This window comes from Anolis carolinensis, chromosome 1 (assembly GCF_035594765.1).
Source record: "Anolis carolinensis isolate JA03-04 chromosome 1, rAnoCar3.1.pri, whole genome shotgun sequence".
Lineage (NCBI taxonomy): Eukaryota > Metazoa > Chordata > Lepidosauria > Squamata > Dactyloidae > Anolis > Anolis carolinensis.
Genome location: NC_085841.1, coordinates 353,973,829 through 353,992,710, shown reverse-complemented (window position 1 = coordinate 353,992,710; position 18,882 = coordinate 353,973,829). Strand labels below are relative to the sequence as shown.

The window sequence follows — 18,882 nt, the reverse complement described above, 5'->3', positions numbered from 1 at the left end:
TTGCTGACCTAGTGGTAAACTGAAGTTAGCAAAAATAAAAGTCATAACATAAACCGCCTAATGCCTATCACGTTTCCTAATGCTGGCAGCATATCCTTCCCATTTCAGGTATCGGTTTCAATATACTAATGCATGGTTGCTTGTAGAAAAAGAATGGGCTTTATGGGAAGAATGAAATTGCTTTGTTGGTGATGGTACTTGTTATACACAGTTTGTTGGTTAATATTTCCTATTTACAGGCCGTATTTGTTAACTCACTTGTTCACTTCTTGATGGACTCAATCCCATTTTATCTTGCCAACAATTCTGCAAGATGGATTGGGCTGACAGATAATACTTGGCCCAAAGGTACCCATTGATCTTCAATCATGAGTGGGAATTTGATCACAGGTCTCCCTAGTATGGCACTTACCTGCTCCACTCAGCTGGCATAAACTACTTATTTACTTTATGGTCAGAAAGTAAATCAAGGGCTTATAAATTTTAGGAGAAAAGGAGTTTCAGTTTGTCCCTAAAAGCAGCCTTATGATTACAACATTGTCTTAACCATAAAGAGAAATGCTAACGTGCAAATACAGGTTTTAATGTACTTGACCTAGGAGTTGATAGGCATGAAACGAATACAGAGGCCCGTTCCACTGTATCACATTAACAGTCGAATAAGCAAACGTGTTCTCAGATGTTTGTTTTACCTGCTAATGGGTAAAAAAAATAGCATCTTGGAGCAGTAAAATATACCACCACAGGCATCTGGAAGCAGTTTGATCTCAGTCCACTAGTTAAAAAAAATAACTCCCACTTTGAAGGTTAGCATGGTTACGGTTTGTAAAAATTACCGTATGTGATTTGTAATGTGTGCCTTTCATTATTCAGCAACCAGAAGTGTTTATATGCCTCCTCTTGTTGATGCCTTCTTTTTGTCCCCATACAGAATAACTACATGAACTTAAAATAATAATGTGATTTCATTAAACATAATAAGCACGAAATAAACATCATTATCATAATAAATTCATTCTGATTTTATCATGTGCTGGGCATACCATTGTGGGAGATCCATTGCCTTTCTTTTTACTAGGGTCCAATACTTGAATTTTCTTAGCAAGGCTTCACCAGATGCTTCACCAAAATGAATCCTGAACTACTTGATGTCCAAACCCTATATGGTAGCACACATAAATAATAAGCTGATTATGTAATAGTCTACTGGAATTCTTATGTGTCCTACTTTTGAAGGATTATCAGAGGGAACTGTTATTTTAGTAAGCATTCTCCGTTTGAAAGTGTGATGACTCATGGGCCATGTAGTCCCGTTCCTAGCGCTGTTGTGACAGATGAAGAGGAAAACTTAGGTTTCCCACCGTTTCAGCCAGAATTGGAGCTTTCACAGCCAGAGATGGAGCCCCTGCACCTGCTGATTGAGGAAATATATAAAGTTAATAAAAGCAAGTGTAGGAGGAGGCTGAGAGGAGACATGATAGCCATGTACAAATATGTGAAGGGAAGTCATAGGGAAGAGGGAGCAAGCTTGTTTTCTGGTGCCCTGCAGACTAGGACACGGAACAATGGCTTCAAACTACAGGAAAGGAGATTCCACCTTAACATCAGGAAGAACTTCCTCACTGTGAGAGCTGTTCGGCAGTGGAACTCTCTCCCCGGGGCTGTGGTGGAGGCTCCTTCCTTGGAGGCTTTTAAGCAGAGGCTGGATGGCCATCTGTCGGGGGTGCTTTGAATGCGATTTCCTGCTTCTTAGCAGGGGGTTGGACTAGATGGCCCATGTGGTCTCTTCCAACTCTACTATTCTATGATTCTATGATTCTAGGAGATTTGCCTCCCAGAAGTTTCCCAAACAAGCACTGAGCCGAAATCTCCCCCTTTTTCTCGCCGTGATTATTGTCAACAACAGAGAGGAGCTCAACAGGCTAATCGCAGAAGCCTGAGAATCGCGGCCAAACAAATGGTTGATTAAACCTGCTTCCCATGGGAATCTTTAGGGAGTCATGCATCTGGACTCAGAGAATGGCTTTCGGTTCTGGTTCCCCAGAGAATTGTTCTCTGGCGGGAAAACGAGACCCTACTTAGGTGTTTTGCCCTCGTAGGAATCTTGCGGAGTCAATTCGTCAACTACGGGAGTAGGTTGTGTGTGGACTACGCTCCCGTTTCCAGCCTTGCTTTGCTTCCCAGGACCTTGTTTTGCTTCACGAACCCAGCCTTGCCTTCCGGACCTCGCCACGAATTTACCACGGATCCTGTTTTTGCTCCTTGTTCTTTGTTGCCTTGAATTAAGCCTTGTATCCAAGAATCAAGTTATTTCCTTGCCTTGCCTAAGTTTCATGGACTAAAGGACCTTGTCTTCTCCCCTCACTTTGCTTGGCAACGTGAGTGTTTCGGTTACTGGATTACAACTTTGGACCTTAATATTTCATATTGGACATTGTTTCTCTGGACTAATTTTGACCTTCCCTGAAAGGTCTACTTCTGAACTATTTCCTACACTTGCTTTTATTAACTTTATATATTTCCTCAATAAAGATATTAGATAGATTCTGGCCTCTGTGTATGGTTATTGGTGCTCTGCAGCCTGGGTCGTGACAGAAAGGCTGGTTAGTCCAGAACTGGTTAAATATAAAATATGACAAACTATCTACAGGTCTCCCCTCGGGGAGAAGGGCGGGGTAGAAATATCGGAAATAAATAAATAAATAGATAGTTTGCAGGTTGTGTTTCTTCATCAGCTTCCCTATGCGGTCAGTGGTTCCCTTGATGTATGGTAAGAACAATTTTCCTCTGGGTGGATCTTTGTCTTGACTCTTGTCGCTTGTTCTTGGCCGTGCAGCTCTTCTGATATCTATGGTGGAGTATCCATTAGCCTGTAGAGCCCAGTTTGGGTGGTTCCATTCACCTTGGAGGAGGTGGGGTTCGCAGATTCTTTTTGCACGGTCTGCTAGGGCTTTAATTGTACTTCTCTTTTTACTTGGGTGATGATTGGAGTTTCTATGTAGGTATCTATCTATCTGTGTGTGGGGGTTTTCTGTAAACTGTGTGGCCCAATTGTTGATTTGCATCTGTACAGGTAAATCAGTACATGCAAATACTATGAAAATTTCTGCTACCTTTTGTCCTCTCTGGTAATTTTTTTACTCTTTTTTAGGTGACACTCAACTGTTCTCAACTATTTTTCCCTAGGGGAACTCTTGAAATAATTATGAAGTCTTGCAGAACTTCTGAATAAAAACTATTAAATCTACAGCTTGTGGGGGTTAAGGGATAAGGGCCCCTGTGAAAGTGAGGGAAAATCATTAATTAAAAGCACCTTTTTACCAGAGAAAACACTTCTCTAATAATCTCTAGGTCCTCCAGGGCAACTCTATGATCAAATCTGAAAATAATCAAATCCACAAAAGTTAAACCCAGAAAAAATAGACGGCCAGCTGTATTATCTTTCAGTCATCTCTTTTGTAAAACCTAACAGTACCTTATCATTCTGTGGAACCTTGGTTAAGAAACTCTCCATTAGTAACTTGCATACCTTAGTACGTAATCTTTCTGCATCATGTAGCACCTCAACAATTAGGAAAGAGACAGTAGGTGTATAGATGACATTTTTCCCACAATACGCATTTATTCAACTACCCAGGGTTGCACTGAAGCTGAGAATCAACCTAGGGCACTTCTGAGCTCCTTAAATCACCCAGACCCACATCTAAACTAAATGCAGCAATCTAAGCTCTATAGTTCTCTATCCACTTATGGCCTGATGGCATTTATATTTCACCCATTTTCCAAGGAACTCTCGTTGGTATTTGCACCTTAAATTATCCCAAGGAGAACACTGTGGGTTAAATTTGATTGAGCAGCACAGTGATCTTATATACCAAGGAATTCAAATCTAGCCATGTAACTATGTCATTCTGGCTCTCCATTCTTAAGTAATGTTGGAAATGTCTCTTTTGAAATAGCAGCAGTCTTTCTTTCCCCATCAGGAGGCATTGGGATGTCCTGTTTTTCTTATTCATGTGTAGAATGTAGCTTACTTACGTTTGTTACATAGAAATCAGTACAAGTCCAAACGTGCTGCCTCTGTCTTGCAAGGCAGAATTTATATTCAAAATTCCGATTTCACAACATCAGACAGAGAGTTGGCTCTATGCTGCTTTTCAAAATCCCCTATGGTTTTAAGTGGTGATTGACAGTGAATGTAAAACCTTGTTTTTCCCCTCATTATATTATATTTACATGAAGGCCACGCTCAGAGTGATACTGGACACAAATTCCTCCTGAGCAAAGCTAATTAAAACAATGCAGAGGTGAAGGTATGCTAATGGAAATGCACATGAACGAATCACACAGAGTTCAGATTGACCTGAAGGTACAGAGTGTTCAGGGGCATTGCCATAGTCACTGGAGATGTTAGCTGTTGACTCTACATGACAGTAACTGGCATTAATAATGCAGCCAGCAAAAAAAAAAATGCTTTTCCATCAAATTATGAAACTCCACTTTGTCTTCTCTTGCAAACCACAATAGATGTGAAATCAATTTCCATTAGGCTAAATGGAAAGTGGATAAACAAAATGGTTTTCTGCCTTTTAGGAGCAAGGAACATAGCGGACAAGAAGAAAAGAAATTAAACAAAAGGAGGTTCATGTGAAGGAGACAGATGCTCAGGCCCTCTCAAATAAGCATACTCTAAGGTTAAATCCGATTTTTATTCCCAGCTAAAGTAAACCCATTGAACAAATTGATAAATGTTAACTTTAAGTAGAATCATAGTGCCTTAACTTTGTAGTGTGAAAGGGCCTTTTTTCTTCATTACACTATCAATGTACAAGTTTGTATAACAGTGTGAAGATAAATCTCTGTCCTGATCTTGCCCATTACCTGATAAAATCACTATAAATACATTGGATGTAGTGTGCTGTAAAGCACACAGAGCTATATAACCATTGGTAACTGTTTACTTGCTATTAATAATTAGCAGATTTTCTCCTAGACTGTTAATCAAGGTGCCAAGTGTTTGGCACGATAGAATATAGCCAAGTTGAAATTACTTTACATTGGACAATAGGAGCAAATGGTACTCCTTTGAGTCTCTGCCACTGCAAACAATAGAATGTTGGGCAGTTTCATTTGTTTATTGCTTTATTTATTTGGGCAGGTGCAAGCTGGCCATATAAAATTGGATTTTATTCATAGATAAGCTCGAGGTGCCTTTACAAGCATTATCAGATCACTGCATGGGGAGAATCAGAGTCATGCATAGACTAGCATTATCTTAAGAGTGGCACTCTTAATCTATTTATGGCTTCATTATTGTAGATCAAAGAGTCCACAAACCAGGAAACCTTTTTACTGCATTATTCCTCTGAGTATTCCTTGTTTTAAAAAACTATAAAATTCTTTGGATCACCAAGTCAACAGGCAGCCTGAAGGCACACCACGCACATAACTAAATGAAATTTGGGGCAAATAGTTTAATGGATAGAACAGTGGCAAACAAATAGCAAGAAGGATCAGGAAGTATATCTACACCTGCTTTCACACTTAGGTGCTACTACCAGAACGCCAGCACAAAGATGGGAATGGAGGAAACTCTGAAGGCCAGTTCACATTTATAGGTGGCTCTTTTCCAAGCCTTGATAGGAAAGGGAAACAGGATCTCAGGAGGTATATTTTCAAAAAGTTTTCATTCCACAAATGATCCTGTAAACATAGCTTTAGTTTGATTTGGTGCCTCCAGATTAGCACTGTCCACGCCCATGTGCCTGGGAAATGGTGGCATCAAAATGAATGTTATCAACCAATGTGACAAATGTCTACTCTGAAGCCTCACTGGGTTCAGAGATGGTTTCTTCCTCATAGGAATCTCAGTCTTTGTCTTGAATCAGGCATATCATTTCTAATGCTCTAAATATTATAACTTGATCAAACCAGAAAGTTACTCGAGTTTAGTGTGCCATTGACTGTAATGTGCGCCTCAATTTGAAAATCCTAACAGATACACACAAAAAGGCTGTATTGACAAATGCAGGGCACCCTTCCTCCTCTTTGCCTGTGCCTGTGCATTCTGCTTCTCCCTCTTTTCCCCCTCAGGTCACCTCTGTTGTTTCCAAAATAAGCCTCCTGCCACACCTCAGCCAGTCAGTGCCGGTCAGCTTGCCTTTCTAATGGCAACGCAGGGGCATCTGCACTGCAGAAATCTGAACCAAGTCTTATTAATACTTTGGAGAGGAGTTTTGAAATGTATAACTAAATAATCAGTTTAACTAGTTTAACATATTTGAAAGAAAAGGTCTCCTCACTGAATCAACCTAAGGATATTTTATTTGTTACCTGCCTGATTTGTTCAGAGGGGTTGCTTTTGTCTTCCTGCGAGGCTGAGAGAGAGTAACTTACCCACGGTTACCCAGTGGGCTTCCATGACTGAATGGAGATTGGAACCCAAGTTTAGCACTCAAACCAGTGTACCACACTGGTTCTCTTGGTAGCACATACAGTGGAATTATTTATTTAGTTCTTTTAAGTATTTGTGCATTAGCTTTTAGTAGATAGAAAATAATTTTCAGTACCTAAGTCTGCTTTAGAAGCTCTCAATCCTACCAGTCTTGTCAGAAGAACCGTCTTCCTGCCGCCCAAAAAAAGGGTTAAGCAGCTGTTAGGGGCTATTCATCTCACAAATTGTTTATTTTATTTCAAATGTATGCCATTTTAATCCTGATATGGGACCCAAGGCAGCTTACAAGATAGTTAAAACACAATGGAACTAAAATCTGATGATTAAAAAATAATAATTTTGTTAAAATATGTAGTGCGCACCCTTTTAGGAAACATTTCTGAGCAAGTAGTTAATTGATAAATGCCTTTTGAAATAAAACAGTTTTTACCTGTTGGAGAAATGAGAGGGAGCCAGCTTAACTTTCCATAGAAGGGAATTCCAGTGCGTGAAAACAGCTGCTAAGAAGGCCGTCTCATGTGTCCTCACCAGACGGACGGGGACAATTGTGAGACCGTGAGAAAGCCCTCAGTTGAGGATCTTTGCATTTTGGCAGGTTTATATTGGGAGATACAAATTGAAATCCTCACTCACGGCTAACGTTATCAGACTTTATGTGTGGTTATCTACATAGCAGATACACTAAGAAACTATGTAAGCGAATTGCAAAGATGAATAATGGGACACCTCCAACAGCATTTTGATGTGCTTCAGGCTTTATCAATGCACATTCACACTTCTTAGCTGGTGTTTTGATGCACAGTATGCATCAATCACTTTGCTGGATCCCCTATGTAGTAACATGACTGCAGTCCTTTATTGAACATGGACATTATGGAACTGCCCAGCTCTAATTTCTACACATGTAAATCTGCTTATGTTAATGTGAGTCTCCGACAGGATTCCAGTCATAGTCCTTTGAATTGAATCATAGAATAGTAGAGTTGGAAGAGACCTCGTGGGCCATCCAGTCCAACCCCCTGCCAAGAAGCAGGAAAATCTCATTCAAAGCACCGCCGCCAGATGGCTATCCAGCCTCTGTTTAAAAGCCTGCAAAGAAGGAGCCTCCCACACACTTTAGGGCAGAGAGTTCCACTGCCAAACAGCTCTCACAGTTAGGAAGTTCTTCCAAATGTTCAAGTGGAATCTCCTCTCCTGTAGTTTGAAGCCGTTGTTCTGTGTCCTAGTCTCCAGGCCAGCAGAAAACAAGCTTGCTCCCTCCTCTGTATGACTTTCCCTCACATATTTATACATGGCTATCATGTCTTCTCTCAGCCTTCTCTTCTACAGGCTAAACAAGCCCAGTTTTTTAAGCCTATCTTCATAGGACTTGTTCTCTAGACCCTTGATCTCCAGATCTAGGATTGTGTAGATGAAAGCTGTAAAGGCTGGATAGGTCATAGCCAGCACTTTGAATTCTGCTCCAGATACATTGGAACCTATCTGCACTGTTTAACATACAAAAATATGTGTGTCCCCCCCCTCCCCAAAGGAATGCAGACTCTGTAGATATTATGGCCGGTGTTTTGGGATTTGTTGTTGTTTTCTTTTGTCATATAAATACCTGTTTTCCAGCTAGAAAGTTCAATGAAAGGTACATCTATAACTCAGTTTACAAATATTCCTCGGTATGATTTATTTAACAGAAAATGAGGTAGAAATAGCATGGAAAGAATAGGGCTAGGAAGAGCAGTTCAACATATTTCAGCAAGTATTTGATTCAAAATTAACAATATTCCACATATGAAATGAAGCAACCAGGTCATGTCAGTCTTACATAAGTAAAGAAGGACATTTTGAACCTTTTCAATACCACCTCAGTTTTTCTTTCAAAATGCATCAACAGAAACCCCTATGGGCTTTGTTAAGACATTCCAGTGGGAAGAGGAATATGATTCATTTCTAAGTCTTGTTAAAGAAAAGATAAATAAGTGTGAGAGTGAAGATTTACACTTACAGAAAGCTGTCACCTTGGAGGTTAGATGGGTCTGTGCCATACTATACAATGAATGACAAATGAGCAGCTCAGCCCATAAGAACTTCTTGGCCATCAACAAACCAGACCAGTTCGGATTGTCTTACAAGGCATGACTTCTCTGCTGATTTAGTTGGGTCACAGCAATTAGGTGAGGCATGACACAAGTCATACATCGCAAATGACAATGGTCCCACAGATAGGTGACTGATTTTTCAACAGTCTTTTCTATGGGACATAAGTGTGTGTGTCATATTTTTAGTTTTATTGTTATGTCTTTACATGAATGTATACTTTTTAAAAATTAATGGCATTCAACAAAATTACTTATTTGTGTTTTAACTGTTTTAACACTAGATTTGTTGCTTTGTCTTGTTTAAACCTGATTGTTCCCAATTTGGACCCCATGTTAGGAGAAATAAATACATATTCCCTCAATAAAATGTATTTGATAATGAGCATTAGATCACTTGCTAAAGCAGGATGCTGTTATTATTTTTATATCCTCAGTATCCCATATTGCAATTTCTGTAGAAGTAAATAATGGCTGGTCTGCACTTTTGGCCAATGAAGAAGTTGGTATATTTTTCCTCTTTCCTTCAAACTCCAAGATTGTCCACAGTGATGAATGAGATAATGATCCCTTTGCTTTCTGATGGTTCAGTCATAGAATCATAGAGTTGGAAGAGATCACAAGGGTCATCCGATCCAACTGCATTCTGCCATGAAGAAAAATGTACAAGATAATCTTAAAACAGGCCACAAAAACCTAAGGAGAAACATAATGCAAAGTACAAATAAGTACGATATAAAAACTCTCTCCCTAGTTATTAAAGACCTGTTACCCTTCAGGATGGCTCTATCTTACATTGTCCTTCAACCTTCAATCACTGCTCTTGCAATTATCTTGTAACCAGATGTGATTACTAGCCAGACTAGCTAGTGTTTATATTTTTCATCCAGCCTCTGCTTAAGTGGAATCTTTTTTCCTGCAATTTGAATACCTCCTCAATGTGCTATCTTTTCAAATATTGACGCATGGCTCTCATGTCCCCTCTCAGTATTCTTTTCTCAAAGCTAAACAGACCCAGCTCCCTAACTTCCAAAATTTTAATAATTTTGTCACCCTTATCTAGACACTTTCTAGCTTGTCAATATCCTACTTGAATTGCAATATCCAGAACTGGACACAGTATTCCAGATGAGGTATGACCAAAGGGACTATAACTTCCTTCAGTCTAGACACTATACTCTGATGCAGCTTTTTTAGTTTCTGTATCACTGTTCAGCTTGTGATCTAATAGGACTCATAGGTCCCTTTCACATGGACCGTTTTTAAGCTAGTGCAAATTTATTTACAATATTACAAAATTATTTACAATATCGTTTATAAAATAACCTTCCCACTATGTCTATAAGATGTATAATGAAACATAAATAAGTTCCGTGTTTAGTCTTGCTCTCATCTTCAAGATATCGCATTATGTACATGTAAATATTCCAAATCTGAAATGCAAAATCCTCTGATCCTAAGCATTTTAGATAAGAGATACTCAACCTGCAATCATATCTAAACCATACTTTACTTGCACATGTATATTACATTGATTGATTTATATGAGTGAAGATCAAAGACTACCACTCTGTACTAATTGTTAGCGATGGCTTTCTGTTTTCCAGAATGGGATTCCCAAAATTTGGGACTTCATGAGGACACATGACAGGTAAATTTCACACAATATATTTATTGGCTAAATATTATATTCCAGAATGTTTTCGAAGAAATCCATAATTCATCCATCCCTCCATCTGTCTGCCTGTTTGTCTGCCTGCCTGCGTATTCATACAAAGATAGACAGACAAACAGCACCTTGGAGTGTTTGCTTAACATCAAACATGGCTTTGTATTCAAACATGCCATTCCTCCTGCTCATGGTCATTCTGAGGTGTTCCACTCCCACACAAACCATGCCATTCAATGTAGTTTTAGTTTTCACCTCCTTTTTTCATGTCTCCAGGGAAAAGGGATTGCAAAGCCAAAAAATCACAATTGTACTTAGATGTCAAGAAGTTGCGTCTTTAAAGACTATATAGATCACTGATGGCTGAAAATACAATACTTCACTGTTCTCTTTATTCTGAGACAGAAATATTTCATAAATTGTTTCTGCAGGAGATGACACTGCCTATTTTTTTAAAAAAAGGTTGCTTCATTGGAACCATTTTTAAAATAATATTTATTGGGGAGAAAAGCATTCAAGAGACCTGATCCCAATGCGATAGGAGGTGGGGTTGGTTTATTTTTTGGTGTGGTTTGACATGGTGCAAGGATCTGTTTTAAAGGGCTTTTTAACAGGACATTTTTAGAATAGCTGGGAACATGATTACGTAAGGTGCACATGTCATGCCAGTCATTTCTGGTCACATAACATTTGTTGCCTTTACATGTACAGCAGCTGTCATCCTCTAACTTTTTTAGTGATTGCAGAGTACAGCTTTCAGCTTGGAGAGAATGCCAGGCCATCTTGTTCAAGCTGCAGGCTGCCATCCTGGGAATAATGAAAATGTCTTCATTCCATCTATCAATTTCCCAAGTTTGTCCCCCAAACCTGGTAATACCAGATAAGTTCTATGTTCAAGTAAATCTCATCATCTGTACCTTCCTTGCACTGGAAACAATTTTCAGATTGAAAGCATAAATAAACATGTCTTCAAAAAGCATGTCAATTTATGGCAACATTCAGAATGTCAGAGTTTTCTTAGGCAAGGAATACTCAGAGATGGTTGTGGCAATTCTTTCTTGTGAAATATACTCTATGGCACCTGGTATTCCTTGGGGTTCCTCTGTCCAAGGACTAAATAATGCTGACCAAACAGAATCCGATACCTTTAAGGTTATTCTTATTATTGTTAGCATTTATATCCCACCTTTCTCTAAATAATGAGACTCGAGGCTAACATCATATTTGAAGATGACATAAAAAAACTATACAAAAGGTTCAATAGGAATAAATATAAAAATATTAAAAACAATTTAACAACTGATAAAAGTTTGAAACATTAAACAAAAAGTATGAACAAAACCAGACAGCAAAAAAATTTACTAACCTGTGGACAGGAAAGCAAGGACAGGGCCATTGTGGCCTCCCTAGGGAGAGAATGACCAAGCCTGGAAGCAGCCACTGAGAAATCCCACACATAGTGCTTATATTAAAGATAACATCAGTTTAAACCACTTTTTAAAAAACTGCATCAAGGTAATATGTATATGTGCACTTAAAATATATTAGTCCCCAAAGGCGTTTATTAATAGCCATGTTTTAGCCTAGTGCCAGAAGGAAACTATGGAACCCTGCTTATGAAACACCCTTCTCTTGGAGGTCTCCAGGAGAAGTGTGTTTCATAAGAAGGGCTCCACAGCTCAGAAGGCTTTCTCCCATGTCTTTCCACTTCGTATTGCCTCCACTGATACAATACACAGAAGTGGTTTTCTAAAATTCATACGAATTTTGACCCCGACCCCCCAATCTGGGGCTCTAGCCATTATTCCATGCCAGCTTTCCATTTTATCCTATGATAAGATAATAATTTTGGCTTCCATCATTCATGGAAAGTGAGGTCTAGAGCAGTTGTCTTGGAGGCTGGTTTAGCATTCATCTGTCTATACTACAGTGCAGCAAATAAGTAAGTAAAACTTTATTTATATCCTGCCCAATCTCACCATGAGGCCTCAGGGTGGCTCAGAACATAAAAGCAAACATTCAGTGCCATAAAATCACAATGGCATAAAACATTCAACCATACAAACAATCACATAGATAGCAATAAAGCAAATTGCTCAATATCATTAAAACCAGGATTAAAAACCATGTCCATATTCCCTTCCTTATTTCATGAGGCCGGATTTTTAAATATTCTCATCTTCATACACGTGGATAGCTATGGGGCCATTCTAATCTCCTTCAGGAGGGAGTTCCAGAGGTGGGGGGCAATTGCAGAGAAGGTCTTCTCTCTTGTTCCCACCAACTGAATTTGAGATGGGGGTGGGACCGAGAGGAGGGCCTCCCCTGATGAGTGTAGTGTCCAGGCAGGTTCATATGAGGAGAAGAAGTTGGCCAGGTAATCTGGATCCGAACCATTCAGGGCTTTTAAGATAACGACCAGCATTTTAAATTTCACCCAGTAGCAAATGGGGTCAGTGGAGCTGCCATTGGATGGGAGTTGTTCTCTCCCTGTACGGTGCTCCCATTAGTAACATGGCTACTGATCTCTGAACCAGCTGAAGCTTCCGAGTGCTCTTTAAAGGTAACCCCACGTGGAGCACATTTCAGTAGTCCAGTTGAGATGTAACTAAGGCATGTACTACCATGGCCAAATCTGGCATCTCAAGGTATGCGCGCAAGCTGGCACGCAAGCAAGAGCAGTCAATCTGGAAGAAGCTTCCCCCCATACCCCCCTGTGCTCCTATAATTTGTGAATGCAGAGCAGTTTACAGTCAGCAAGTGTATTAACTACATGCAGAAAACCAGAAAGGAAGCAATCCCTGTAGGCCATTGAGTCAACCCCCCTGCTCAATGCAAGAAGTCCAGCTAGAGCTGAGTATCCATCTCCAGTGGTAGCTGTCCAGCCGCTTTTTGAACTTGAGCTAATTGTTTTGGGTCATGATGACTGGGGGAATTTGTGTAACCCTAAAATCTGACCTTCCTAAGGTCTTAAGAAGTCACTATTGAATGTGTCTACATATGTTTCCCCCTCCCTTGATGTGAATGTGTTACCTACAATGTGAACACATCGAAAGCATCCATGGGCGAGCACTGAGGCAATATCATGAGTGAAGTTCCTCCATCTGGCCTCCACTATAACTGCCTTATTCACTGAGCAAGCAAAATTGTGTCTGTATGATAACTCAAAACCATGACATTATAAAGTTATGTAGGCAAAATTACATGCCATGAACAACCCATGTTCATTGGCAGATTGTACCCTGAGTGAAACCAGCAAATTAGCTGTGACAGCAAGTTTTTAGAATTGAATGAAGCAACAGTATGACATTTTTTTACAGATTCGTTCATGAGCCTTTTCTCATAAGTTACTGATTTTTTCTTTTCTTTCTTCCTATCAACAAATAACTAGAGGTTGGTTGCCGAGGGGGAATGATTTTGGTAACTGTTTCTATCTTTGTGGTCTCCATTGTGACGCAGTATGAGTTAAGGTATGGATCCATGTTGAACAAAATTTTCCTTTTATAGTAATGGCACATTACGATTGCAACAAGTTTATTTTATATGTGCCCATAGCATTCCAAATTTGAGTAGCCACTAATTACTTAGCCATTAACACTAGGTTCGTGTAGGTTGTACCAAACAATTGAACAATTACTAAATTAAGTGCAATTCCCAGCATCTTCCTGCCAGCGGGCTTTGGCATTCTGGGAGTTGTAATTCAAAATGTAACTTTTCAAACCTTAGCATTGCACTAGCCATTAAATATTTTAAAATAAAATATGCATGGAATCAATCAATATGGACATATCCTACATCAATGCAAGAGAAATAGCAGATTATAGCATCTGGAAGGCTTCACTTGGATGTTGAGGTATGCATTCTGTCTCAAAAGCACCCCTTAGTTCAATGTCTGCCAAGACAAAAGTATGATGTCTCAATATTCTCATATTTACAATAGAACATATACATTTTTCCTACATGAGTATAATTTCCATGTACAGAAAATACCCAAACAAAAGAGGAGGAGCATATCTCAAAGTAGGCATGCTGAGAGGGGGAGTCTGGGAGGCGTAGCCCTCAAAACAACATTTGTGCATGAACTTATACAGACAGAGACATAAGATAAAGGAGCTTATCACACAACATTGTTATACTACAATACACAGTGTTGCACCCATTTTTGCCTGGAACATATTGTACAGTGTTGTGGCTCTCTTGATGTTGCCTCATGTTCTCCTACTGTTGTGTCATTTGGGAATTTATTCTTTTCCCATTGGAAATTATTGGTTATGTGAACCAAGATAATAAAAAGGAATGTAACTTTAAATAACTCAATACTATCAACATGATCCAGATTTCAAGGAGACTAGCAAGGATGCCAAAAACAAAGCAAGTGGCATGGTTTCAAGAGTAAGGCATGTTCATACTTGGGCAGTAGAGGCTTAAGGGGAGATGAGAGTACTTTCTGTCAACATGTAAAGAGATCTTTAGAAGAGACAGATATCAATTATATTCCTTGGCCATTGAGACCAGAACATGTAGGCATATAAAGCTGAGGATAGAACGTTTCAGGTTAAACATTAAGGAAAGGCTTTTTGAACAAGCTGTGAAGGGACGTTGGGCAATCAGCATTGTTGATGGTGATCGAGTCCAGACTTGACACCTTTTTATCGAGGATGATGCAGGGATCATGAATTTTATCCTGTCTTTGTTGAAGAAGGTGAGCTAAGCCACCCATCAAAAGTTTCTTTCAACTGAGATAATCATCTGATTTGTTTGTATCCCATGGTCACAACTGTCATTAAGAAAGGTCCTGCAGTTCCAGCTTTCCCTGCACCTTTCTTGAGCAGGTACAGCTGGTCTCTTTCAGGTCTTTTGTTTGATTTGAAGCAAAATAAGAGATCTAATTAGTGGTTTTCAAATATCAAAAGCACGGAAATAGCTTTTAGTATGCCATTATAAGAAGGAAAACATGGTTCTTCTACCTTCCTGCATTCACTTGCATATTCTTGATTAATATGCAAGTAAATGCACACACTAAATACAAATAATAGTAAACTGTATAAAAGATATATTCAGATTTTTTTAAAGTATGCTGGGCAAAGTTTTCATAAACATATATACAAATTTCTATCTGGGAAGAGAAGCAGTGAAAATCTCGCAATTTGATATGGAATGTGGATTAGACAAGAATGTTGGTGAGATACTGAAAAAATGGGGCAAATAATAATCAGACATTCATAACTTTTCATAACCATAGCTTTCAATCTATGTAGATGATATGGGGCAAAATGAATAGTCTATACTGGTGTGGAGAAATTTCTGTTCCTAATTTTTCTTTCATGCTTATGTCTAGAGTTTTAGGATGTTGCGCCAACACATTTCCATAATTATTTCAATTTCTGCAGAACTCTCTGCACTATCTGCATGCAGATTACATCCCAGATCAAGTTTGCCACTCTACCAACACCACTGCAAGCTATACTGTGCTTTCACAGTTTTGTATTCCTAGAGGGTTAAGGTATTTGTGTAGTATCTTTTGTGAGAAAGCAATTTTCACAAATAATTAAAGGCCATTACAACATGTGTTGCCAACACCACCATCAGGGAGCTTACTGAAACTATAAACACAATAGGTTTGAAATTTATTTTACGCCCCCGCCCCAGCAGAAATGGTTTTGAATTGTAAGGTCTCCTTGCCTTGTGGATCCTGGGATGTGAGCCAAGGTATCTCTCACACACAAACACAGAGAGTATATTGTACTTTAAAATGCTCTGACTAATGCAGTATATTTTATACTGAATGTTGTTCCGACACTTCATTTCCTTTTTTTGTTGTTGAATTTTTACACTCTATATTTTATCCATTATTATACATTGTCAAGCATTTGTTTATTTGAAATTTTCTCCATCAGCTCATTGTTTTATATGCTGATTAAATAAAATAATGTAGGCAGCTCAAGCCCCTGTAATAATAATTATCTGCAGTTTATTTCTCAAAGATAGATGCATATGGAGTTGTTAACATGTCTTAAAATTTATTGTGAATTCTCGTTCTCTTGCAAGCCTCATTGTTAAAGCAGCAGGCCTTGTTACTTGCAGCACCACGAGGATTTTTCTGCTTCATTGCTTTGCCTGATGGGATTTTTTAAAATCCCTGCTATATGTTGGGAGTCATCGCTGTTCATTTGACCCATACTAGTTCATATTTCATGTATTCTCCTTCTGTCCGTTGATTTGTTCTGTTTCAGCACAGACACAGCTAATTTGTATGTGCGTTTTAAAAGATATGTGAGAGTAGACATACAAAATTAGTGAGATTTCTCTAGATGTTAACTTGTCATTCAGCAAGAGATTCAGTGGCTCTGCTTAGTTGATACTCCCAAATAGTTTATACTCCCAATTCTCAGAACCCAGACTTTCTTTTCCAGCCCTCAAGGAGAATTATATAATCATATAATCATTTTCTATTTCTGCCCCTGCCTTATGGAATGCCTTGCTGCCCTATATGAGAGCCATGCGTGAGTTAGGGCCTTTTACCCTAGCACTCAAGACCTGGCTCTTTACTAGAGCTTTTAATCTATGTTAATTTTATCAATATTTGTATGTATATATTTTTATCCTTTACAATTTTATCTTGTAAATCGCCTAGAGCATCGTGGATGGAGGGCGATTAATAAGTAATTAAATGATGATGATGATAATGACAATGATGATAAAATTGCTGTATTTTAACCCCTGGTATATGACATCATTGAGGGCCATCCCTAAGTCTCAAGTTTTGATCCTGCAGTCTATAGGTCACAGATAATAGAAATAGAATTCAGTATCAAAAGTCACTGACGAAAAGCTCATTTTTATAAAATACCACCACCACCACCCCAGTAAAACCATTTAATAAACTAAATAAAACTTGAGCTGGGAAGTAATAGGATTCTACCTTTGCTGTGTAATTGTGGGTGCGTGCCTGCAACAGGTAAAGTAAACAGCAGGTGCCTTAAGAATTCCATACTGAGTGTGCACGAATTGCAAAACAGAAAGAAAAGTGAGAAAGCAAATAAGCTTCCTTTCTAGTTCACCACCAGGTTAAAAAAAACACCAAATAGACACTTAACACAGACAAAACCACAAACACCAATTAAAAATACACAATCAGATTCAAGATGTTTAAAAGGTTCAAAAAAATCTGTACTTATGTAAGATTTCCCTGACATTGTTGTTTAATTTTACCTTGGTATATTGTTTGTTCTGGATAAAGTTTGCCGAGACATGCCGAACTGTTCCTTTTTTGTGTCTTATGACTCTATCCTTATTCTTCCCACTTCTGATACTCTGAAAATGGTACCACATTTTATGCTAAAGAAGTAATGCTTAGGAATACAGTCTACAATCTATTTTGTTAAATAATGTTTACTTATATTAACCTAACCCCCTGCTACCAATATAATTCAGAACTTCACAGTCAACTGAACTCTGTCTAAAAGAGGTAAAAAGCAACTCAGCATCTAAGGGCTCATCCAGACAAGCCCAAAAACTGGAACCTGTCTCGGTTTTGCCGGACCTGTCCAAATCAGGATTTCCCTGGTTTGTACCAAATTAATTAGATATCCCATTAGATCCCCTTCCTGAAAGGCTCAGGTCTAATGGGATATTGGGCCTGTGGGGACTCATTTCTAGGTAATTCTGGGACTACCCAGGGGTGAATGACCATTTGCCATCCCGAACCTTTGGGGCCCCTGGGGCCTAAACGTCCGGGATGGCGTCAACTCCGTGTTATTTTCTCACGCCAGGCGGGCGCAAGGAGGAATGTTATGGTGGCCAGGTAACTTTTATTTTATTTTTAGGGGGAAATTTGCTGGGCTTTGGGGTGGCTGCATGCCATCCCGATTATAATCGGGATGGCATGTAGCCACACACACACACACACGGGAAATTAAATCAAGCTGGTGAACTGTGGGCTACGTTTAGGTGGTTGACAGACTGAAGCCAGAGAGTACTCATCCTGGAAAGAAGTGACTAGTGGGATGTTTTGGAGTTCTGTCCTAGGGCCAATGTGGTCTAAATCTTTATACATTACTTAGATGATGGAATACAAGGCATACATATTAAATTTCCAGATTACTCAGGATGGTTGCTAACTTTGACCTTGATAGATTGAAGAGTTGGGCCAGAACCAACTGATTTTTAACAGGGATAAATGCAAAGTACTCCTCCGTTATACCAAACCAAGGGCCAATTTATTCCTTGTGGAGAATTAAGCAAATCAAGACTTGAGAAGGTTTCACATGCCTATTTGGGGAACCTATGAATCATTGTAAACTCTGGCTGTGTCTTCCTTTGAGTCAGGACTTATCCTGCAACCATTATTGACTAAAACAGCCTATAATCTGTTTTCTTATCTTCAGCTCAAGAATATACTAGGTGCACTATTTAGAATGCCATTAACATAAATTCTTTCCACAATAATCTGAAAAAGCCAATTTCACCATCCAAACGATTAAAACCCCTAAATTGTTGTTATTTAAAATTTAACATAACTCTTATTTCTTCATCATTTAAGTATTTATATTCCCTTTATACTGTAGGACCTCTTGGTAGGCCTTTTAGGGTGCACTACATGCAATCACGGGACTCAAATCAACCAAGTTTTCTCTTCCCATGAATTTTTCTGTACCCTTGAAATGATTCAT

At 39.0% G+C, this 18,882-nt stretch overlaps 1 protein-coding gene across 2 annotated transcripts in view; it reads left to right on the top strand.

Moving 5' to 3' along the window:
• Positions 1 to 18,882, top strand: part of nudt14 (nudix hydrolase 14) — a 70,094-nt gene that overhangs the window by 32,384 nt on the left and 18,828 nt on the right. The window contains exon 2 of one of the 2 annotated variants that reach the window (XM_062968564.1): positions 10,149 to 10,192. The exons of the other annotated variant lie outside the window; for it this stretch is intronic. Coding sequence (XP_062824634.1) covers positions 10,149 to 10,192 — 44 coding nt within the window. The remainder of the gene's footprint in view (positions 1 to 10,148; positions 10,193 to 18,882) is intronic. 2 annotated transcript variants of the gene reach the window in all.